Here is a 24363-nt window from a genome sequence, read left to right as displayed (position 1 = left end):
GGGAGCTGGCGTACAGCTTCCGGGTCATGTGGCCAGCATGACTAAGCCGCTTCTGGCGAACCAGAGCAGCGCACGGAAACGCCATTTACCTTCCCGCCGGAGTGGTACCTATTTATCTACTTGCACTTTGACGTGCTTTTGAACCGCTAGGTGGACAGGAGCTGGGTCCGAGCAACGGGAGCTCACCCTGTCGCGGGGATTTGAACCGCTGAACTTCTGATCGGCAAGTCCTAGGCTCTGTGGTTTAACCTACAGCGCCACCCACGTCCCACAGTTTGACCCTTAGCACCCTGCTATTGCCTCTCCATCATTGGTCTGCTGCTCTGCAACAATGCATTATGAGGTCTCATAGCCAATAGTTGAGATCTTTGGCAAAGTAGTGCCTTGGGAAGGAGATCTGGGAGAGAAGAATCTGGCTTTGGGACACTGTTGTTGTGTAAGGCACAACAGTTTCCTGCCCACGCAGCAGGATTTCTACTTATCCTCTCCCCTACAGCCCCCGCTGCCACATGCCCCCAGAATCAGCTCCAGAGGGTTGGAGGACCCTTGAGAGAAGATGTGGGTGGTGGTGCAGATGGCTTCACTGGTGAGGAGTAGATAGAGAAATCCTGCTTCTGTCAGCATCGCCCTTGAGCCAGTGTACCAACTGGACTCATGCACTACAGCCCCGACTGGGCTGGGCGAGCTGGGTAGCACTGCCAGAGACCTCCTTTACCACAGGAACTGGTCACAGTGCTGTGGACTCACAGCTTGGAGCTGAGAGCACCGGATTCACTGTCTCAATAATGCAGTCGTTGCGCAGCAGCGTTTTGCAGAGTCTTGCAGAGTATAAACCACTCGGAGAGCAGCTCTGTAAATTATCTTCTTTTATTCTATAACTACAGCTATAATACAAACTATATACAGAGCTAAATATTCTGAGCATACATCAATGCTACTCTGAGTGCCTGCAGCTGCTCTTAGCAGCAATCTTATCTCTAAATACTATCTCTTGCACTCACTCTCCGACAAACTGACTGACTCTCTCTCTCACACACAGAGACTCACTCACTTGACTAATTAAGTAGAGAGCAGTACATTGCTCCTCCTCTCCGTAGAGTCAGCAGAGACCTCAGGAGATTATCAGGAGATTCTTGGGTATGGGAGGGGTGAAATCTCCTCATCCTCCCCCATTTCATCCGACCATTCAAGAATCTTTAACATAACTGCAATTTGCACACACACTCCAAAAGTTGTTCTCTGCTTACAACCTTGGTTACATACTTGCAGGTATCTCTCCCCCCCTTATCTAAGACACTTTATCACATCATTAAACAGTTACTACAACCACTCTGTGTCTATTAGGAAAGAGTTAAAACATAAACCTCAACCTGTAGCTTACACAAAATACACATTGTGAACATACAAATTAATAAGCAGCTTCTGGAAAAATCTTCACACACATTTCTTCCTCTCAAATACAAATTGACATTTCTAATTAGACATGCTTGCTCCTTCAATCCTGATCCTTTTAACATATTATACATGAACCACTTAAGGTCAGGTAAGGAAATAAATGCAGCGTTTTGTGTCACTACTCTCAGCACACTTGATGCTAGGTTTAAAAATCCCACCAGAGTTGCATGTGACCGCAGCCTTTGCAAACTCTTCTGAAAACCTTTTCGGTGGTACCCCCTTGGTTGTTCTCTCAGATCTGCGCAAAACTCTCTGATCCTCTTGTTCTGGTGCTTCCTCTTCTTTGGGAGAATGGGGAGCTAAAGTATATGAAGCTGCTAAGTCTGAATCAGCGTCAGACTCACCTGAGGCTTTTGGGCTCTGATAATCTGTGCCATCATCTGGATCTACATTGGCATCAGGATTATCAATCACATCAGAACTTGCCTCCCTCTTAACTTTCTTTGCCCCTCTTGCACCATCATCACAAATGGGATGGCACTGAAAAACGCCAACTTTGTCCCATTGTGGATTGTCGTCAATGCTCCTGGTCAGCCTTATGGTTTTCGTGTCTGTGATCAGGACACGAAAAGACCCTTTCTCATATCCTAGGAAAACACCATGTTCTCCACGCTTACTCAGTTTGTCACCCTGCGAGGTGTGCACCCAAACCTCCGAACCAAAAATTTTAAAGTGCTTCACACATGGCTTCCTTCCGTGAAGCATTTCATATGGGGTGCAATTTATACTAGACTGGTACCTCCTGTTATACACGTGACAGAAAAACGAAAGAGCTTCGGCCCAAAAAGGATTGGGCAGCCCCGAATCATGTAACAGTGTTCTGATTCCTTGCTGCAGGGTCTGGTTCAATCTCTCACACAAACCATTCTGCCAGGGCGATTTGGGCGTGGCGGTCCTATGCTCAATGCCCTGTTCAGAAAGAAAAGCCTCAAACTCTTCTGAACAAAACTCTCCACCCCTGTCAGTGAAAAAACAATGTACATTCTCATTATGTACATTCCTGAGCCATTTACAAAACTGACGAAACTTAGTAAAGGCTTCAGACTTTTTCTGCAGCACATAGACCCATGCATATTTAGAGTAGGAGTCTATCAAAACCATGAAAAACCTTGAATTGCCTCTAGAGAGCGCTAGAGGCCCCACTAAGTCTGCATGAATGACTTCGTATGGTTTCTTGGCCTCTCTCCCAGACTCTGTACCTTTGGGAGCTTGCCTTGCCTTACTTTCAGCACAAGAAACACATTTCATGTGGTAGGGACATTCTTTTAGCTTCATACCCTGAACCATGTCAGGCATTTTTGCCACAGCCTGGAAATTCAAATGACCATAAATGCGGTGGTAATGATGAATACATTGGTCATGCAACTTCTCATTCTTATCAACAGACAAATTGCAACACTCTTTCTTAGTTGCTTCTGCAGTACCTGTACCTGAAACAAAAGGCAATTGATACAGACCATTTACACATTTTGCATATAGAATGAGCTTGCCATCTCTACGAATTTCACAGCGAGATTTAGCAAACACCACCTTAAAACCCTGATGATCAAGCTGGGAAACGCTCAATAAATTGTCCTGAATTTCAGGCGCATACAGGACATTCCTAATTGTTGTATTCAGGCTCTTTAAGAACACAGTTCCTTTAGCCTCACTAGTGAGAACTGTCCCATCTGCTTGATGAATTACTTTCTCTTGCTTCTCAAGCTGAACAAAGAGATCCTTATCTTTGGCTACGTGGTTGGTACAGCCAGAGTCGATCACGAAGAAACTCCGCCCACGTTGATTGCAGCAGCGAGAGAGCAAAACCTTTGAAGTAGCAGGTGATTGGGGATTTCGTCCTCCCCCCCCTCTGCCTCTGAAGTTTCCCTTCTTCTTTGAAGATTTCTTGCAGCACTGGAAACTCAAATGGCCTTGTGCTCCACATGAAAAGCACCGCTTCAACTTTAGTGCTTTAACAGCAGCAGTTTCACTTTCACTTTCCTCTGCTGAAGACTCAGGCACATTTTCAGGCACATTTTTAACAGCACCATTGTCCCGGCTTTCTCTAACAGCCTGTCTGCGATCCCACTCATTCAAGAGCACGCTAGACACATAATCTTCTGTTAGCCGGTCAGAAGGCAGTGTAGAAATCTGGGCAGCTACTCCATCATAAGACTCATCTAGGCTGTTTTATCATCAGCATTGCAAACACAGCCTCTGAAATAGCCAGGTCTCGCTCAACAAGGTCCTGTCTGAGACGCTTTAACTGAGATAGATGGCTAGGCAAATCACCACCTTTCTGCAACTGTAACCTGCACAGCTTCTTGAAGAAAATCACACTGGAACCAGCATTTTGTCTCAGATGCATGTCTCTCAACTTATGCCAAACAGCTTGTGCAGTCTCTTGACCCTCTAAGTTCACCAGCAAGTGGTCTGAAACACTCAAAACAATTGTCCCTCGGGCTTTCATATCTGCAGCATGCCACTCAGCCCAATCATCATCATCTTTATCTGGAGGGTCATCTTCTATGGTGTGAAATAGCTTTTCCCTCTGTAAAAGCGCTTTCATCTTAACTTGCCAAACTGCATAGTTTTCAGGCGTGAGGAGGGGAAAAGATAGAGCCATCTGGCCAGAATGTGCACAGGCCATGTCTGCTATTACTTAGAGCAAGACACTTCCCTCGTGCAAACACAGATAAAGCCTTGGACTTCTTCAGCCACTCTCTCCCCCACTCAGAGCGCAATTAACAGGCAAACAGGGATGCTATCTTCTTTCTTTTTGCAGTCAGCAACATACCTCAAGCAGCAGCAACAGCAACAGCGGCAGCTTGAGCACTCTGCTCCAACACAGCTCTGCTTCTAGGCACCACAAATCAGTCCAGCATGCAGCCTCCGTTCCGCCGTCCAGCGATCAGCAACAGACACCTCTGGCGACTGGGACGACTGGGATGACTGGAACAACGACTGGTCAGACGACTGGGCCCATAACCGATGTCAGCATCGCCCTTGAGCCAGTGTACCAACTGGACTCATGCACTACAGCCCCGACTGGGCTGGGCGAGCTGGGTAGCACTGCCAGAGACCTCCTTTACCACAGGAACTGGTCACAGTGCTGTGGACTCACAGCTTGGAGCTGAGAGCACCGGATTCACTGTCTCAATAATGCAGTCGTTGCGCAGCAGCGTTTTGCAGAGTCTTGCAGAGTATAAACCACTCGGAGAGCAGCTCTGTAAAGTATCTTCTTTTATTCTATAACTACAGCTATAATACAAACTATATACAGAGCTAAATATTCTGAGCATACATCAGTGCTACTCTGAGTGCCTGCAGCTGCTCTTAGCAGCAATCTTATCTCTAAATACTATCTCTTGCACTCACTCTCCGACAAACTGACTGACTCTCTCTCTCACACACAGAGACTCACTCACTTGACTAATTAAGTAGAGAGCAGTACATTGCTCCTCCTCTCCGTAGAGTCAGCAGAGACCTCAGGAGATTATCAGGAGATTCTTGGGTATGGGAGGGGTGAAATCTCCTCAGCTTCATGAGTTGGAACTGCAGTTGTTGTTGTCATCCATCTGTCTTGAAATATAATGGAGTGCACCTCTGGGTGTATAGTGTTGGATGCAACTCACAGTTGCATTTATCTTCTTGCTTGAAATATGCATAGGTTGAAGAATCTGATATGTAGGAAGGAAGTAGTACTATATAGACAAAGGCTCAGAGTTCAATAACTTTATTATAGGTTCAAAGTTTTTTTAAAAGACCTTTGTTTTCGTACAAGGAAGTGTGTTGCTTAACATTTTTTTCATTATTCTCGGATGAGAAACTGATGTCTAAAATGGACTGTTTCCACTAAAAAACCAAATGAGAAGTGATCAAAGAAATTCCATTTCTCTTACTTTCTTACTCTTTGGTTTACTAAAACACTAAGCCCGCAACTTATGTGGGGGTTCCATTTTGGGGGTTTCGCCTAAAGCCAAAACTGCATATTCTCAAAACACATTGGGATCTGTGGTGGGTGGGTTTGTCAAAATCATTTCCCCCGGAACCCCACCTCCTTTCTGGCCCCTTTTTAATTTTTCGCCACATGCAGATTGCTAAATGCACACAAATTAAATGTCAGTTGCAGACTTACTTTATATATCAGTACATGGCGAATCTACAAAGCTGGGTATCAGTATGTAGAAACACAACTATTGCATGTATCTTATAACTATGAGTAGGATTGTATAGTGTTCTGAATTTGCTTTCTGAAATTGGTGTAAAATTTTCATAATAATGCAGAAGAAAATTCAGTTTATATGCCTATTTAGTTTATATGTGTATTCTTTTCCTAGAACACATCAGTAATGGAGGATCAGAATGAAGATGAGTCTCCAAAGAAAAACACACTGTGGCAGGTAGGCCTCTCTGCTTTTCTTTAAAATGCAGCAAATTGATGTCACCTTTCTCTTTTTCTTTTATTATTGTTTTGGGATTATTACCTTTGGCATTTCCCCAGCCATAGTATCTTCAGATGCTATTGGTATGTTCTTAAGTTTGGCATATGCCAGAGCTACCAGACAAAATTCAGGCCTCATGTTGTGAACCATCCTGAGATCTACAGGAAGAAGGCGGTATACAATTATTATTATTATTATTATTATTATTATTATTATTATTATTATTATTGGATTGGATATACCGTATTTTTATGTTTATAAGATGCCCCCCATGTATAAGACACCCCCTTTTGGGGGGGACTCCGATTTAAGAAAACGGGGGGGGGGGAGATGGCCCCCATGTATAAAACGCCCCCAAAATTTGGACATTATTTTTTTGGGGGGCACCTAGTGTTATATACAGAAAAATACAGTAATTCAGCTTTTGGGTTTCTTGGTGGTCTACAACAGGGTGGCAGTTATATAAACGCAGATGGATAATATAATTACTTTTAAGTTTCATCTTCACTTTTGAAGGGTTTGCTCCTGGAGCTTTTAATAATCACAACATCACTTCTCTCTTGGCCAAAATCCTTATTTTCTTTGCTTTGGGCTCCCTAATCTCAAATGACACTTTATCATTGGGTGAGCTTGAAGGGGTGTAGTGGTTGTGTGACACTAGCTGTTCTGGCTATAAGATGGAAAGCGGAACAGCGCAGAACCTGCAGAGCTATAGCAACTACACTTTTAACACATCACCCTAACTCATTAAGGCTCAAAGGTCTTGGGTTGTATGCAACACCACACAAGCACCGTTCCCCTCGTGCAGCAGAGCTTTCCCTTCCTCCCACTTTATGCAGATTTTGGAGTGTGCTCCGGGGATGCCAGAGGAGAAAGAAGTTCTGTTCTGCAGAACTGGAATGGTAGTGTTGGATACAACTCAGAGCTGCAAGCTGATGGATTGTATTTTCTTGGCCAAGAAATGTGGTATCGTGTTTTTGCTCTGTAAGACTCACTTTTTCCCTCCTAAAAAGTAAGGGGAAATGTGTGTACGTCTTATGGAGCGAATGCAGGCTGCGCAGCTATCCCAGAAGCCAGAACAGCAAGAGGGATCGCTGCTTTTGCTGCACAGCGATCCCTCTTGCTGTTCTGGCTTCCGGGATTCAGAATATTTTTTTTCTTGTTTTCCTTCAAAAACTAGGTGTGTCTTATGGTCTGGTGCGTCTTATAGAGCAAAAAATACGGTATATTGCTGTGTGGCTATAGAAAAGTGGCAGGCTCAGTTTGCCACTTGGTTATCCACGCATGCCCTCATTCTAGGCAAATATAAATTACAAGGATGTTACGTATTTCTCCTAATATTTGTTCTAGTTTTTTAACAACCCTTGAATAAGGGGTCAAGGAACAGTTGTAAGGTTCATATTTATAAGTTTCAGGAGGCTTTTTCTGAGTTCTGAGGTGGACTGTCAGTGTTCTTGCTTGATGTCTGAGGCCCCTGTGGGCTATCGCCAAAGTTCAACAGTCAATGGGCTTTGTCTAGTGCCTTTATGCATGGTACTGTGAATTAATCTTTTCCTCTGTGGATCATGAATTTCGGATTCCTTGTTCATAAATTCTGGGCGTCTGTTTTGCCTTTTGCAAGTCACTAGGTGGTGCTGTGAGTGCAATGATTGAGATTCTCATCAGAGATTAGGAAATTAGCTGACATGCTTGCTTTTAGTAGCGTAAGATTAATAACTGTGGAAATTACCCTAACAGCTCTCCTGTCTTTGCTGAATCTTATTTTATTTTGTGGACAACTTGTAGAGATTAGAACATTTTTCACAGAATACAGTCTAGTTAGAATAGGTGCCTGGCTTGATGCAATTTCCAGATGCACTCAGATATTTGATTTGGTAGCTGACCCAGTTTGTTCAGGTTGGCTTTACGTGAAACCACACTTGTTATGTCAGACTGCAGCTCTTGCAACAGTTTCAGCTTATGAAATTGGATCAAGCTGTTGTGAAAACTCTTGTGCCTTGTTCATGCTGTACATCTTAAAGGCAGCAAGCTTATCTGTATCTAGCCACTGTTTATACGTACGTCAATCAAAAGTATTGTTTGTTCAAGAAACTGATCATAAACAACTGCTGGAATAATGTGCACAACTTATTCCTTTATGGGGCAGGGGGGAGATCAACGGACAGCAATTCAGATGCTGAAATCTATAATAGTACCCACATAGAAATGAAATGTCAAAAGAATGTACCAAATGTGTGCAGACTAATGTTTGATGGGAAAATTCTGGTCCAGAGTGCAAAACAGGTGCTCCAGTAGCAATTTTGTTTTTGATTGATTGATTGCTGTTGTTGTTGTTGGTTATATCTAACCCTTTTCCCCAAACGTAGAATTTGAAATGCTGATATGGTTTAATTTTGTGTTCTTAAAAAACAGATAAGCAATGGAACTTCATCTGTGATAGTCTCAAGGAAACGACCATCTGAAGGAAACTACGAAAAGGAAAAAGACTTGTGTATTAAATATTTTGACCAGTGGTCTGAATCGGATCAGGTTGAATTTGTGGAACACCTTATTTCACGAATGTGTCATTATCAGCATGGACATATTAATTCTTACCTAAAGCCTATGTTGCAAAGGGATTTCATCACTGCTTTACCAGGTAAGCTGCATCACATTTAAAAGAAGGAATGTACAAAATGGGTGTGTGCTATGATCTAATATCATTTCTTGTTAATGGAGTCAGTACGGTGCATATTTAAAAAAACCAGTCAGCTGTGTCTGAATAATTGCAGTGGCCACTGGATGCCAGTATTGTTCCATCTAAACATAGAATGTGCCTTGTTTGTCTTTAAATGGGATTTTATCTGAAGTGCAAACTGTATTTTAAACTTCTCAAACTTACATGCAAGACTTGTGCTGCATTTTTCAATGCTGTGTTTCCTGGCTACTGTTAGAAACTGTCTCAGAGGTAAAACAAGGTCCATATTTTTTCAACTAACCTAGTTATTTTGGTTTTTGTGTACCAGGTGCATTGTATTAAAACGAGCCTAGTAGCTTTTCTTTTTAAAAGTTTTGTTTCAAAACTGGATGGGTAGTTAAAGAAACTGATTCATACACTTGTTCATTATGAGACTCAATATTATTGTGCTAGATGTAATGCCTCATTGATCCTAGACAGATAAGCACACTGAAGTTGTTGTGACTTCCTTTGACAGCCCTCAGGATTTGGATTGTAATTAGTTTTAGACTTATTTGTGCTGATACAGGTCTTCCTATTCCCCAACATATTGATTAGATATATTCACTGTTTTGTGCCTAGTATAATATTGATATGGATGTCTTAGAATATTATAAAACCCTAGATAAATAGAGAGCAAGGAATGGACAGCTGCAGTGATGCCTGGCTTCCTTTTGTAAACCTGAAGACTTTTATGACCATTGTGCAATGAGTGCATTAAATTAACTTTCCTGCAGTTCTGGTATCTGAGCATACTGTCTGTTTCTATCCTTCTCAGGGAGCTCAAAGCAGTGTACTTAAGGTGCCCAGGCAATCCTCTCATCCCAGACACGGGCCAGAGGCACTCCTAAATGACATATGAGTAACGATTCCTGTGAGCTTTGCCCACACATCCCAGCTAGTTGGAAACTGTAATAGAAAACAGGCATGAGAAACTGGCTGTGTATCTCACGGCCTTGACTCATGAGGAAGGACCCCGTAACCTAGAGGGATGCTATAGGACAGAGAGCTTTTTATGGTATGGGGAGAAGAGTGGGATTTGGGGAGGTGTTACTGTTGCACCAAAAGCTTGAGGATCTGTCTTTGAACCTGTAATGGGTCGCAAAACTCTCTATGGCAGGCACGTCCAAAGTCTATTTTGGGGCTCTAGTCCAGCCCACTGGCCGGTTTAATCTGGCCCCAGTGGCAGTTTTTTCCTGGGGTAAAATCCTAAAAAAATCTTAACAACTTCAATCCTCAAAAAAGGTCAGCAACTTTGGTCGGCCCTTTGGTCAGCCCTCACGGCCCTTCACTTCATCAAATCTGGCCCTCTTTTTTCAAAAGTTTGGACACCACTGCTCTATGGCATGGAATAAGTGAAAAGGATAAGTGCTGCATGGGCTGCTGTCTGAGAGTGGCAGGTTGATGCAGCAAGCAAGCAGGTTCTGAATCTAAAAACAAGCCGAAGGTCAAAGCTGTATAAATTGGTAAGCGGTTATACTCATCAGTATTAGGCTCACCAGACAGGTATTTTTTTTTCTTTTTAAAGGTAGCCTTATAGTTGGCAAAGGGCTGGCATAGTTTAGTTGAGTCTGCAGAAACTCTCTATGTGACCTTGAGGCTTTGCTTTGTTCACCCGAAACCTCTGCATGCCTTTCTCAAAATTGTAGGGGCTATTATTTACCTACAGAGATGTAAAGACAAAGAGCGAATATAAAAAAAATGTTTCCTTATACAATGGTGTGTGTCCTCCAGAGGCATCCTGAGAGATCTGTTTCTAGCATATCTTTCTAAAACATTTAGTCAAGCACAGGTTTGTAGGAGTGATAATGGACTTACCTGAAGAAATGAATTTTTGGACCTTTCCTTCTTCTCTCTGCTATACATAAGGGTACCTGTTGTTAGCCTCCTTTGTCACTTTCCCCCACTCCTGATTCCATAGTTTTTTCCATGCTCTTTCCATAACCTGGATCTAGCTCGCACCCTAAGCCAGGGCGGTCCAACAAGCAGCCCAGTGGACACATGCGGCCCTCAAGGCCTTTTCTAGCTGCCCTCGGCAACATTTGACACCCTCCCTCCCCCCACAGCCCTCATGCTGCCTTCCTAAAGCCAGGCAAGCGAGACCTGGGCTTTGAGAAGGAGGCAAGAGGGCTCTGACAGGGTCCTATAGCCCCCCCCCATCTCCTTCCCAAAGCCTAGTTGGCACTTTCCCAACTTTGGAAGAAGGTAAAAAAGGTAAAGGACCCCTGACAGTTAAGTCCAGTAGCAGATGACTCTGGGGTTGCGGCGCTCATCTCGGGTTCAGGCTGAGGGAGCCAGCGTTTGTCCGCAGTTTTTCCAGGTCATGTGGCCAGCATGACTAAGCCGCTTCTGGCACAACGGAACACCAAAACCAGAGCAGCGCACAGAAATGCCATTTACCTTCCTGCTGGAATGGTACCTATTTATCTACTTGCACTTTTTTTTAGCTTGCTTTCGAACTGCTAGGTTGGCAGGAACTGGGACCGAGCAACGGGAGCTCAACCCATCATGGGGATTTGAACCACCGACCTTCTGATCGTCAAGCCCAAGAGGCTCAGTGGTTTAGATCACAGCGCCACCCACATCTCTTGGGAAGAAGGTGGGAGGGGCTTTTTGCAGGCTAATACGTTTGTGGGCTTATCTAAAAACCTGGCCTATGCCTGTTTCCTGGCTGGATGGGCCTTGCAGATATGGACCATGCTAACTTAGTAGTCCTAAAACCTTACGCCTTTTTAAAGTCAGCTGTAATATTTGTTCTCCTTCTGAGCTGTTTTCCACAGTCTTTTGTATGCAAATTTTAGACCATCCATAGCAAAAGGCACTTGGAATTGCAGGAACACCATTGATCTCTGGCGATATTTTACCATCTGACATGTCCCAGCTTTGATTAAATATTAAATGTCTTGATTTCACATTGCAGTATCTAGAATCTTCAGTCATGTGCTTTAGAAAATTTCCACTGCCCATTTGGGGGAGGGAAGATACTAGAATTTTGGATCTTCTAACACCTGCCCATTGGCCTTTCAATATACTTTCTGTAAAGGTTTTGTTTGGTTTATCTTCACTGAGCAATGAAATGCTTGTCATTTGGGCTGCATGAAACCTTGGTATGTGATACGAATTGTGCTTACTGTATGAAGAGCAGTTTCCATTTCCTGTGACATGTTTGGTTAGTTTGCAATTGTAAGGATGGTGTTGTAATACTAGCACTGTGAGCAAGCACCAAGTGGCATTGAAAGATTTGTGTTCTGGGGCAATCTTAAAATCTTACAAATCAAGAGGGGGGAAAAGATGTTTGCATAATCTTGATTATGGCACACACATGGCCTTGGCCGATTATCCTGTCAGCTGTTCTGAATTAATCCCATAATTGGCTAATGCCACATTAAAATAAAATGTTCTGAAAAAGATAGTCTTGTATAAACTTAAATAATGCTCAAGTTGCTCTCGCTTGCTACCATCCATTCTGGATTTTGCACCTGTCCGCATGCAGACAAGATGGAAAATAGTTGTGGTCTCTGGCTTCCTTTGAGTGGAAAAAGTGATAATTATGATATGAACTTTCAAAAAATGGTGGTAAAATGTTTAGTTTGCATAGTCTGTTCTTGTCAAGTTAGTTTGTGGTTAGCAATGAAGGCGTATGCTTCAGACGAAGCAAGATGTATTGTCATACTGTGAATAAGATGTTGTTGAAATAGAGCCTGGAATTGACCCTGCAGGTGTTGTGTTTAGATAGCCTCAACTTTTCTTACTGCTGGGTTATATTTTCTTGAAAGTTTCACTGCAGTGTACTTTTTCATAGAACATCAGACAGAAACAATGTCTTGTGGAGAAGGAGTGCTGCAGCCTGAATAACTGTACCCTTTTGCATTTTTAGCTGTTCTCCACTGCTTAGTTTGCTCTATGAAAAGGCAGTTTGCAACAGTCTCTCTTAGCACCTAGCAGGCTTGAATTGGAAAGACCATTTTGTTCATTGAGTTAGCTCTTTGCCCTTGAGTCCCTGAGAGAGCATTATGTGACCCAAGTGTACCTTTTGTTGTACATCAGGGTGTAAGTTAATGGTTTGAGATAACTGCCACTAGGCAGTTCTTTCCTTTACCATAGTAGATGATTGTGTTGGACTCCAGATTCCCATTGGCCATAGCCAGCATTCCCAGTGGGTAGGGGTAATGGAAGTTGAAGTCCCAACAACAACTGGATGGCTATAGGTTACCCAACCCTCACTTTATAACCAGAACGGTGTTAGAAATTCACCAGGCATATTTTGCACCTGGCTATCAACCACTTAAGGGACGTGGGTGGCGCTGTGGGTTAAACCACAGAGCCTAAGACTTGCCAATCAGAAGGTTGGCGGTTCAAATCCCCGCGACGGGGTGAGCTCCTGTTTCTCAGTCCCAGCTCCTGCCAACTTAGCAGTTTGAAAGCACATCAAAGTGCAAGTAGATAAATAGGTACCGCTCCGGCGGGAAGGTAAACGGTGTTTCATTTGCTGCTCTGGTTTGCCAGAAGCGGCTTAGTCATGCTGGCCACATGACCCGGAAGCTGTACTCTGGCTCCCTCGGCCAGTAAAGCGAGATGAGCGCCGCAACCCCAGAATCGGTCATGACTGGACGTAATGGTCAGGGGTCCCTTTACCTTTATCAACCACTTGTCATCAAGTGAAGATGTCTGCATGGTACCTGACGTCTCCACCATCTGGAGATGCATGTCTGTGGATTCTTGGAGCTTGACTGTTTTCATACACTAGCATCACACCTTGTAGAATTCTGTTTGTGATATTTTATCTGCATGATCAGAATGAATTTGAGGAACCAAAAAGTCGTAGTGAAAAATATGACTCTAGAGCTGTCTGGCCCCAAAATGGCAACTAGACATTCTGTTTTGATGACTGTAACCCTGGTTTAAGAAGCTATTTGGCGCCTAGTTTATATATCTGAGTTTCTAACACTGAACAAGAAGGATAAAAAAAATCCTTATGTTTAAGGAGCAAAACTGACCTGGGGCTATATATAACCTGCATAGTTAACTTTGATGGCTTTCCAGTTATCCTGTTTAGCTTTTATCTGTTTTTGTATTGAGTAGCTTTCAAACAGTGATGGTCTTTTGAGACCTTAGGAAAGAGTTATTGAGCATATAAGGTAAATCAAGAATTCTAAGAAACTAAAGTTAAGTTATATTTTAAGGGGGAAAACCAGTAATTTTAGGTATGGAATACTGTTTTCTGTTTCTATATGTAATACTAAGTATAATATATTAAATATTGTCATAAGCCAGTCATGTCACCAGCAGTGTGTGTTCTTTTTTTTAGTAGTACAGCAAACCAGGCACACACATGTCTGTGAACACTAATTTCAGTAAAAATACATCCTTTAGTTCTCTTCCACATGGGATAAATCATCACACTATCAGTCATCAGGATTATTTGTTCTGATTGGTTCTTTCCCACATGGGATCGTTCATTAACTTTGGTTTTAAAAACGATTCCCTTAAGATAAAACATGGAGAAGAAGGCAGGAAAGGATATAACTAAAATCTGATCAACAATACTTTATGTGGAGATTTTATAACCGGCTCTTCAATTTCCAAAAGTTCCCAGAGCAGGAGCACCCAAAAAATATCTGTGCAATACTGTGCAATCCAAACCAAACTGACATAATTAAAATCAATACAAAATTGAAATCAATAAAAAGTGAGTGTAACCAGATATAAAGGAGATAATGGATAACTTACAAGTATGCTAACAAGGACCTTGCTCAAGTGTGTGTCAGATGAAAGAGAATTTCACCAGCGTGAGACCGATAGTCTGGCTGCTGAATTCTTGACCAATTGAAGTTTCCAAACTGTCATCAGGAGCAGTCTTCAAATAGTTTGGTCTCCCCTCCAAAGAAGTTACTGTGTTCTGGGGTCTGGACCACATGTTCCACCATTTCTGACTATTGTCCATGCTGGCTTCGTATGTTGGGAGATGAAGTCCAACAATATCTGCAGAACCCAAGGTTGGGGAAAGCTGCCTTGAGCTGTCACTCAACTTCTGAGTACATCTGCATGGCTACACTATAGTGGATGAAACATAAACTGAGCATTCTAGCATTTTAATTAATGTTTATTATCTCATCCCTCAAGTCTGCTAGAGTCGGGAACTTAGCTCACTACCACTTTGATCAGTGGGATGCTTTTGATACAACTGTTCATGCAGGCTATAACATCTGTTGCAGTTTTACCTTCCTGTACGCAGAGAATTAGCTGGTGATAAGGAATGCTCCTTAGTCTTTTTCTGTGAGGATTCTGGCAGGTCTGCCTCTTACTGGCCAGAATAGGTAGACTCCCATACATTATAACGCCTGGCCAATATCTATAGGAGGATGGATTGGTCTACCTTGAACTGTAGAAACTGAAGTGTTTAGCTTTTTAATTTGGGCTCTGATTACTCATAAACTGCAACCTCAGCCTATATAAGCAACCAAAGTGTCCAAAGGTTGAATGTTGCTATTGGAAAGTGAGCTGCTGCTAGCTTCCATTATAAAGTCTTAGTTTCATCCATTAACTTTGGATTATAGAATTGTTTTGACCTGCTCCACGCCAATTTTGCTTTACCACAAGAGAGAGGATGCTTGGGAAGTCTGAAGGAAATTAAACTGTTTTTGAAATGCACAAGCTGTTAACATTTTTTAAATTTTTCTGTCATCTCTCAAAAGCTCATTGCCACTTCCGTCTTCCCATCTAATAAAGTCACCACGGTTAGATGCCGCTGGCGCACTTCAGTATGAATAGCTTTTGCGGTTGGTACTTTTGTTTTTGTCTTCCATCTGTGTTGAGGAGGAAGCTTTGCCCTTTGATTTCGGCTGCCCCTGAACTATATAATGTGCAAGAGCACAATAGTTTCCTCATCAGATGCCAGAATAGTGTTGACACAGGGTTGTGGGTACTCGGTGCATCAAGGAAAATTGACTGGCCAGGTATTGAACAGACATGGCTCATGCCATCCTGGCTTTATTCTGAGACTTCAAAGCATGGAAAGGGTTATGGTTCTGAAGCCTCTTCATTGACCACTGCAAATCATACTTAGCTTCTTTTTCTGGCTTCCAACGGGGCATTAGCCACACCTTACCAAGCTTGTCTTTGCAGCCATAACGGCTTGAAGCTTCTTGAAACATCAAAGCCGGGATTCTCAGGCTACTGAATTCTGCAGCCAATGCCAAATTATGTGGTGGTTTTCCTTTGCTGGCGTAGAAAGTGCATATTATTGGTTGCTAGGCTTGTACATGTTGAAACTTTAGAGCAGCGTGTCTAGTTCAGGATGGTAGCACCACCTACTGAGCTGTTACTGCAAGGATGGCGTCCCCTGCTCCCAAAATCAGTTTCCTGCCAAGCAGTGCAAAGACAGAAGAAAATGCACCAGGAACCAATGCTCCAAAGAGCTCCGAATCTCTTTCAAGAGATCAAGAGAATACTTTCCCATTATATCCACCTCCACACTTTCTCAATGTTACCCTAAAAATGTGTCAGGAATGAAAGACCATGACTGTCAATCTCTTGCCTTCCCTAGTACTATGTTAATTGGTTAATAAAATATCAATAACAGTTGAATCCTTTTGGACAATTGTCTCCTAATTCCAGTGGAGAAGACCATGACATTTTCCTGACCCAAAGAATTCATCCCAGGACTTCTTGCTGGAACAGTGCTTGGGGGCTCCCCACCCCACAAAATAGTTATCTGTAGGATATGGGAGAACCTTGGGGCTCCCTGCCCCCCCCAAAGAGGCTTGGGTCTCTGTTCTACAATTTGGGTGGCTTTTCAATTTGTTGGCCAACCAGCATTTCAGTGTTCTAACTAGTAAAATACCATGTTTTTTAGATAACCAGTAATGGAGTTTGAAAAGCCAAGAAAATAATAAGCTTGCCAAGTTCTATCCATAACTCACTAGGTTCCTGGGAAGAGGGTTGTTAAGAATCAAAACACAGGCAGTCCACGTGGTGGTTAATTCAACCATGTTGACTCTTCCAGGCAAATATACTAATGTGTTAGACTGAAGGTTTGACATGTAAGAAAAGACCAACAAGTATGTAATGTATGTGGATGTTATGTGTGTGGATGCACAGTTATTTTACTTTAGACAAATGCTCTGGAGAGAAAATGGCTTGAGACTTCTAGTTGACTGTAGATGCTACTCTGATCCAGCCTCTGCTTGTGGGCATGCCTTTGATAAAATGTTTTTTTAGAAGCCTGGTAACCAATGTCACCATAAAGAACGAAGGCCAGGATCCAGAGCAGTATGGAGCTCTGAACTGGAATGGCAGGCTCCTAGCCATGTGGCATGCCACTTTCAAAACAGTTTTTGGGGGGTGATGGGATCTGTTCTTAGGGGGGTGGTGTAAAAACTTCACTGGGAGCAAGTGAGCCTTTGGGTATGCTTAAAGTAGCTCTTTGGATCCCAGCCCAGGCATTTTTTTTCAGATAACATCATTTGGATCCATAGGCACTTTGTCACATAAGCCCAAGAACTCCTCAACGTCTATCACAGTGCTGTGCAATTTGCTATATAGTCAGTGTTACATTGCATTTATCCAAAACTGTGCAGTAATAAATTGGATGTAAAGGTAAAGGGACCCCTGACCATTAGGTCCAGTCGTGACTGACTCTGGGATTGCGGTGCTCATCTCGCTTTATTGGCCAAGGGAGCCGGCGTATAGCTCTTGGGTCATGTGGCCGCATGACTAAGCCGCTTCTGGTGAAGCAGAGCAGCGCACGGAAACGCTGGTTACCTTCCAGCTGGAGCGGTACCTATTTATCTACTTGCACTTTGACGTGCTTTTGAACCGCTAGGTTGGCAGGAGCAGGGACCGAACAATGGGAGCTCACCCCATCGCGGGGATTCGAACCGCCAACCTTCTGATCGGCAAGTCCTAGGCTCTGTGGTTTAACCCACAGCACCACCTGTCTCCCATAAATTGGATATAAATATGTGAAAAAAGGCTAAATCTGTTGTGTGTGACTTTCCCCCTGAGGCAGTACAGCCTCATAGCATGCACAGTACATTTGCAGGCAAGAGAGTCATTGGCTATGAAAAGACTGACAGTGCTTTCTTTTTCTTTTCTCTCTTCCTAGAGCAAGGCTTAGATCACATAGCAGAAAATATCCTCTCCTACCTTGATGCCAGGTCACTCTGTGCAGCAGAGCTGGTGTGTAAGGAATGGCAGCGAGTTATTTCAGAAGGAATGCTATGGAAGAAGCTTATTGAAAGAATGGTACGAACCGATCCACTTTGGAAGGGGCTATCAGAAAGAAGGGGCTGGTAAGTATCTGTGCAAAAATTTGCTCCTTTGCTTTAGAACAGAAACGGTTCCAAGACACACTGGGCACATCTGGTCAACTTAAACTCTTAGTAGAAAGATTACATGACAGTAAATGACTTCAAAAATTGCTACTTGTATGCTCTTACTCCCCCTTTTTTGGTCTTCAGCCTTCTTGCCCCTTGACTAGCCATTATGCCAACCACCTTAAGTGTGCATTTCTATGAGGTGGTAGAATATGTTAAACTCCATAGAGCAATGTAACTTGTACGCAGCAGAAATGCTAGGAGTGGTCTCCCAGAATTACACCCATACCCGGGTATGCTCCCCTACGCCATCAAGATATGGGAGGAGCCATGCAAGCCATAGATGCTCTAGGCCCCACAATTCTTTGGGTGGAATTTAACATTGTACTATTGCAAACATTCTGTCTGCACAAGCATATTAGCTTGCCAGACAGACCGATCCTCTCCCCTTACCTTCCCCCACCTGATTTTTCTGGATGCTCTCCTGACACAAATCCTGAGCCAATTTCGGGGGGGGTCACACGAGGGGGTGGGAAGGCCTGTTGTGCAAGTGGAAGCCTTCACACAGGTCTTCAGCTGGCAGGGTTTGTTAGGTGACTCCTGCCCTTTGGTCTTGCTCAGGAAGTTGAGCTGGGTCCGGTTTCTCTGCTACTATAGGAAAAGCAAAAACAGGAGGCATGAAAGAGCTATGCAGGCCCATCCTTATCCATGTCACTGCAGTTGTACGTACTCTTACCCCCAGCTCAGGTTATGAGCAGGGTTGTGGGTTGGTGGGGCATAAGAAAAGACGGGCAAATATAACTGGACATCTTCTGCTCGTGGTTTGTTCTTGCCATAGCAACAGTTGACTTGTCAAGTAGGCAGCTTTTAAGGACTACAGCTGCTCTTGCCTTTTACCTTTAGTGCATTTTGCAAGGCTTGTTGTTTCTAAACGCGAAATTTCACCTCTCTCTTTTTTATTATTATAGGGATCAGTACCTGTTTAAAAACAGACCCACAGATGGCCCTCCTAATTCGTTTTACAGGTCACTGTACCCAAAGATAATACAAGATATAGAGGTATGTTTTCGAAAACCTTGTTTTAAACTGTACTGAGTTTGAAGCTGCGTTTTCATGAAACTTCATTCTTTTGCCATGCTTTTTAGAAATGTGTTTCAGTGTTATAAGGATCTTCGGTAGAAGTATTTAAAAAAGAATTATGAGAACGAGCAGCCGTGTATTTTAAGAGTTGTGGATTTAAGAAGCGTTACCGTAAAGTAAGGAACTGAGAAATGTGAAAGTATCAAAGCAGAGTAAGTAAGTTGATGTGATAAACTCACAATAACTTACTGAGTTGCAGGGGAAGAAGCTAATGTATTCTGATCCAGGTTTTCTGTGCACATGGAGCTGGTCTGTAGATGGTGGCCACTCCGTTTATTACAGCAGAGGCAAAAGATCCATGTCTGCGTTCTTTTGTTCTCTCTGAGTTTGGTGTATACGTCAGCATTTCTGTGCCCAGAGGATCAGGACTCTTGGCCTTACCGAAAGCTGAACAGAGCAAAGCTTCCAATATTTGCAAATCTCTTTACTCAGTTACAATTACTCAAATAGAGCACAGGAGAATTTAGCTTAGCCACTAATCCTGCCCTGTCACTAGAATAGGGCCAAGTAACTATTTCTGCTTTAAAATAATAAAAGTATTAGTAATATAAGTTTAGATCATCAAATTTCTCCTTAGGGGTTTCTTTCTAATAGCATATCGCAAGCCTGATGATAATTGGAGTACATAGGTCTCAAAAGCTTTATTATCATGAGAATTTCTATTCTATCTAACCTTTGTGCTTTGTGCTTTTCTGGTGGTGAAAGCAAGGGAGAGGGCAGTGGTTCAAAAACTGGGAGAGGAGGTTTATTCTTTTTCACCCATTCCAAATGGGTGCTTAAATTGCAGGGGCGAGAGTGAAAAAATGATTGGCAACCTCTGCTCTTTGTTACTTACCCAGCTATAACAAATAAATAAATAAATAGATAAATTTATATAGTATAAGTGAACATTACATTACAACTTTCAAATTAAATTAATTAAAGACAAGGTGCTGATAATGATAGACTGGATAATGCAGCCTGCAACGTTTCAGCATGTTGTGCTCCCAGACTTTAGTAGAAAGGACATTTTTGTACCCTACCCACACTCAGAATAGTCATACAGTGGTACCTCGATTTTTGAACGTAATCTGTTCTGGGGGACCGTTTGATTTCCCTCCCCCTAAATTGATAAATTTAGAGGATTTTATTTCTTATTTGAAGGGAATGGTCTCTTCAGAGATCTTTGTTTATGAGTAAAAGGAGAGTATTTATAGCTTTTTAGTAGACATGGGAGATATATTGCCCAGGACCGGTATGAGAAGCAGACCTCAATGTCGGCTTCACTCAGCAGTATATATCGCTGGTGAAACCGCCACCATTCTTGAGTCCCTTTGCCAGCAGCGTCCGCTGGAGGGAGTCAACACTTCCTTCTTCCAGCAGGCAGTGGTAGCAGAGGGACTCAGGAGCGACGGCGGTTTCACCAGCGATATATCGCTCAGTGCAACTGCCATCGCACTCTGCCCTCATATGAGGCAAAGGGAGAAGCAAGCTGTATCAGTGAGGCGCTGATACAGCTTGTGCCTCCCTGTGCATCTTGAAACTGCTTGACTGAGGTGCGTGCAGCTGCCCTTGTCTCAGTCGAGCAGCATAGCTGTCAACTTTCAGATTTGAAAATCGGGGATCAGCAGCCTCGAAAATAAGGGATCAGCAGCCTCACCTGTCCCAGGGACAGTCTATGGGATATCTAACAATCCAGGATAGCAGTGGGAAACAGTGGGAAACGGCGCTGGAATAAGGGAATTTCCTGCAAAAAAGGGAAGGTTGACAGTTATGCTGAGCAGTCGGCGCTGGCTCCAGCAGGATGGGGGCTCCCTGAAACTGCTCAGCTGAGGGGAGTGTGGTTGCTGCTCCCCGCAGCAAGCAGTTAAAGGAACCCCAATGTTTCGCCCACTTGCATGAAATGCACCGGGGCTGTCTCAGCTGGGGAGGGGGAACCTTCTTGATCCTCAGCTGAGCTGTGCAAAGAAGTTGCATTGTCCCAGCCTGCAAGCGCCTGGGTGAAACCCCCTCAGCTCTCAAGATGAGAGCTGGGGCAGTTTCACCCAGTGTCTCACGAGCAGAGGCCAAGGCATCTTGTTTTTTCAACATTGTAGTAATAATAATAATAATAATAATAATAATAATAATAATAGATAGATAGATAGATAGATTGAATTTATATACTGCCCTATAGCCGGGGGTCTCAGGGCAGCTCACAGAATAAAAACAAGATATAAAACCACAAAATAAAAATAAAAGCAACAACCTAATAGCCCCCCCCAAACAAAAAAAAAACATTTATATAGCCAAACCACAATGTTTGGCTGGCGATACACCATGATGTTGAAAAGCTGGTATCGCCCAGCCCTACTGTTTAATGGTTACAGTAAAAAGATTGGCAGTAAGGTACAACATAATACAAATAGTTTTATTAAATCTGTTATTTCCCAGCAGTCAATCTTTTTTTATTTGTTTAAATTTGCAACCTGCACAGTTTCCAAAAGGTTGGGGCCGCTCATTCATTTTAAAAATGTTAATAGAAGTAAATCAGACATGAAAAATGCTAAGAACCTTTCCTAGCCTCTCCCCTCCTGCTGCTAGAAGCTAACAAAAAGAAAGTTTTTCAAAAGATGCTTAGGCTTGGACGTCAACAGATCACCAAGGAGCAAAAATTACACTACTGTGGAGCAGCTATTTCTAGGGGGACACAGAGATCTGAGGCACATAATTTTTCTTGCTACTAATGTGAGCGGGAAACTGTTTAATTTATTGTGATTAGCTACATCAGTGCACTGATTCAGTTTAAAAGGAAACTGTTAAACTCAATGGCAGTGAGGAATTATGCATAGCAGAGTTGTAACCTGGCCTTTTTGACCCCTCTTTAAATTTGGAGCCAAAAATACATGCAGCTGCAAGGAGGAGTTGGCAAGTGACATTGTAGACTTGACATCAATGTGTGTTTAATCCCCAGCAAAAGTCTTATAAGAACACAGTGCTGTGCCTAAAACGCACAACATTCCGTTGTGTATGGGAGAGGGTGATTATTGGAAATAGGTAAATGGTTTCTCTCCTTCCACAGTGGCAGGCAGTTGAGGGCAATAGTTTTATGAAGAGGCTTTCTTGCATTCAGGGTGGTCCAATAACTTCTGGTACTGCCTGGATCCATTGTGCTGACCTGCCAGATTTAACTGTTTTAGGAACTCCCTTAAAGGGAAGACTACTTTTGGGTTCTTCCCAGGAAATTTTATTTAGGTATGCAAAACTTGTTTTTGTGGAAATCTGACTTGGTTCAGTTAATCATGTGCTTGGACACAGTCCCAAAATATTGTAGTACAATTTGACTCTTATTAGCAGACTGTGTTAATAGGCAGATTGCCAGGTGTACTGTTGATCTCCCAATTCTAAATCCCTGGGCCTTTTCCATATTATCCATGATGCTGGGCCAAATTCTTCATTATTCCTTTCGAATTAGTACAGATATAATTTATTCCTCATGAGCAGTTACAAACACTATATTTTGCTCTCCTGTCTTGTGACATATGGAAGCTCCCTGTCTCTCCCCTCCCCTGCAAGATTTTGAAGTGGGGATGGAGAATGTGGCCAGACTATTAAAAAGATTCCACCTATTGGACCCAAGGAAGGGAGGGTTAATATATCCACCTACATTCCCTCCGTCCGTCGAGACAAGATAGAAAAATGGATATATATCCATCCAGAAGTGACCAAGATATTGAAGCATTATTCACTACAAGGACTTCTGGGCACATCTGTTGCTTGATTTTCACTATATTTTGAGCAATGCTGGAAAGATTACACCATGAGCAATATGGTTCCTCGGAATAAGTAGACTAAACTGGAATTGCAGCCCTGTGAACACTTGATTGGAGAATCTCTGCCCTACTTGCCCTCAGAGTTCCTCCTCCTTCCACCACCGCCACCACAGACACTCTTATAGCTGCTATGGAGCTGTTTCAGGTGCTGTCTAGGGCAGGGACCAAAAATGAAAGTTAAGAGCTGCACACATGCAGCCTCCTTAGTGCTGCCTTGCGTTATGGAGATCATAATTCCTGCTCCTCTTGTTCTTCCTTCTAATCAAAGTGACAGTAACTATTAAGATTGAGAGCCACTCATGCAGTTTCTACGGCTGTATTCTCTTTATGCAGTATGGTGCTAGGAATGTTGCAGAAAGGCATCCTTTACTTCTAGGCTGATGTCAGTATCTCTAAGGATTAGTTCTCCCCTCTGATTTAGTAGATCTGTTGTCCGAGTGACACCACTCACCAACTGCAGGACAGGCACATATGACTTGACCATTTGTCCATACAAAAAACAAGCTCAGTGAAGAAAGTGAGAATATCAAAGAGAAGGTTAGGCTGGATTTCTCTTTCGCTTAATATGCTTGTTTCTCTATGGAGGGTTTTGATTTGTTTTGTTGGTAAGAGCATGATGTCATATTAACCCTCAATTGCACTGAAACAGTATGGTCCAGACACGCAGACTTCCTACTTTAGTAAGTATTACATGTCTGGCTAGAAGCCTTTTTTAAAAAAAGAAAACCCACGTGTAATTGTCATAGTACAGCAGTACAGTACATAGTACAGCAGTGGCCCCGGGCTCCTGAAGGCAGTTGTAAATTACAAGGCTGATAAATTGGAAAGACCATCCAAGGAAAATGGTCGTTTTCCATAGCTGATGCTAGGACTGCCTGCACTCAATACTGAAATAAATAAAATAAGCAATCAGGCAGCTCAAATTCTGTACTAAGAAAAGCTGGGTTCCATAACCTCTATAAAGTCTGCAAGTTTTGCATAATTTCCCTCCGCAATTCTGCCATTTTCAATATGGAGGATGCACATCTTAATACACATCTTAACGAGAGGGGAAGACTCGTGTGGGAAAAGGTGGCCAACGCCATTTAGGTCTTCATAGATCGCATCCCATCGCCTTGGAATGAGACCAGAGCTTAGCCAGTTCAGCAAGAAGATGACTTAATACTCCCCACATGAGCCCAACTCCTGCTAAAGCCCAGGCATCAGGATTCAGAAATGGAGTATCTATCTGTACAGTTTTCAAGGGCAACCTCAATTAGAGTATGTTGAAACAATCCATGAGGCATCACAAGGCATCAGTCACAAGTATGGCAAAATGAAAGTGCACCAGTGTTAGGTGCTCCTGGTTCTTGGTTTTGTGATTGGCCTGTTATGCCTGCATCAGAGCTGCATATATTAGAAATATGTTTCATACCCACAGCCTCCAATGTGCCTGGTTACAGAGGGCTGCATTCAGCAGGGCCTTTTCTTGATGGTCCTCAAAGGGCCCACCCACTCAGCTATATTTAGTTCTCTCGAAT

General features: G+C 43.0%; 1 protein-coding gene across 5 annotated transcripts in view; it reads left to right on the top strand.

The window, feature by feature from the left end:
* Positions 1 to 24363, top strand: part of FBXW11 (F-box and WD repeat domain containing 11) — a 97777-nt gene that overhangs the window by 57532 nt on the left and 15882 nt on the right. For all 5 annotated transcript variants that reach the window (XM_081906295.1, XM_081906294.1, XM_081906292.1 and 2 more), the window contains 4 exons: positions 5775 to 5837; positions 8292 to 8517; positions 17702 to 17888; positions 18881 to 18971. In XM_081906295.1, the coding sequence (XP_081762421.1) occupies positions 5787 to 5837; positions 8292 to 8517; positions 17702 to 17888; positions 18881 to 18971 (555 nt within the window). In that variant the 5' untranslated portion in view covers positions 5775 to 5786. The remainder of the gene's footprint in view (positions 1 to 5774; positions 5838 to 8291; positions 8518 to 17701; positions 17889 to 18880; positions 18972 to 24363) is intronic.

The sequence above is a fragment of the Podarcis melisellensis genome (genome assembly GCF_964234715.1).
Source record: "Podarcis melisellensis genome assembly, chromosome: 3".
In the NCBI taxonomy this organism is placed as follows: Eukaryota; Metazoa; Chordata; class Lepidosauria; order Squamata; family Lacertidae; genus Podarcis; species Podarcis melisellensis.
The sequence above is the reverse complement of the archived record's forward strand: the minus strand, read 5'-3'. Positions and strand labels throughout refer to the sequence as shown.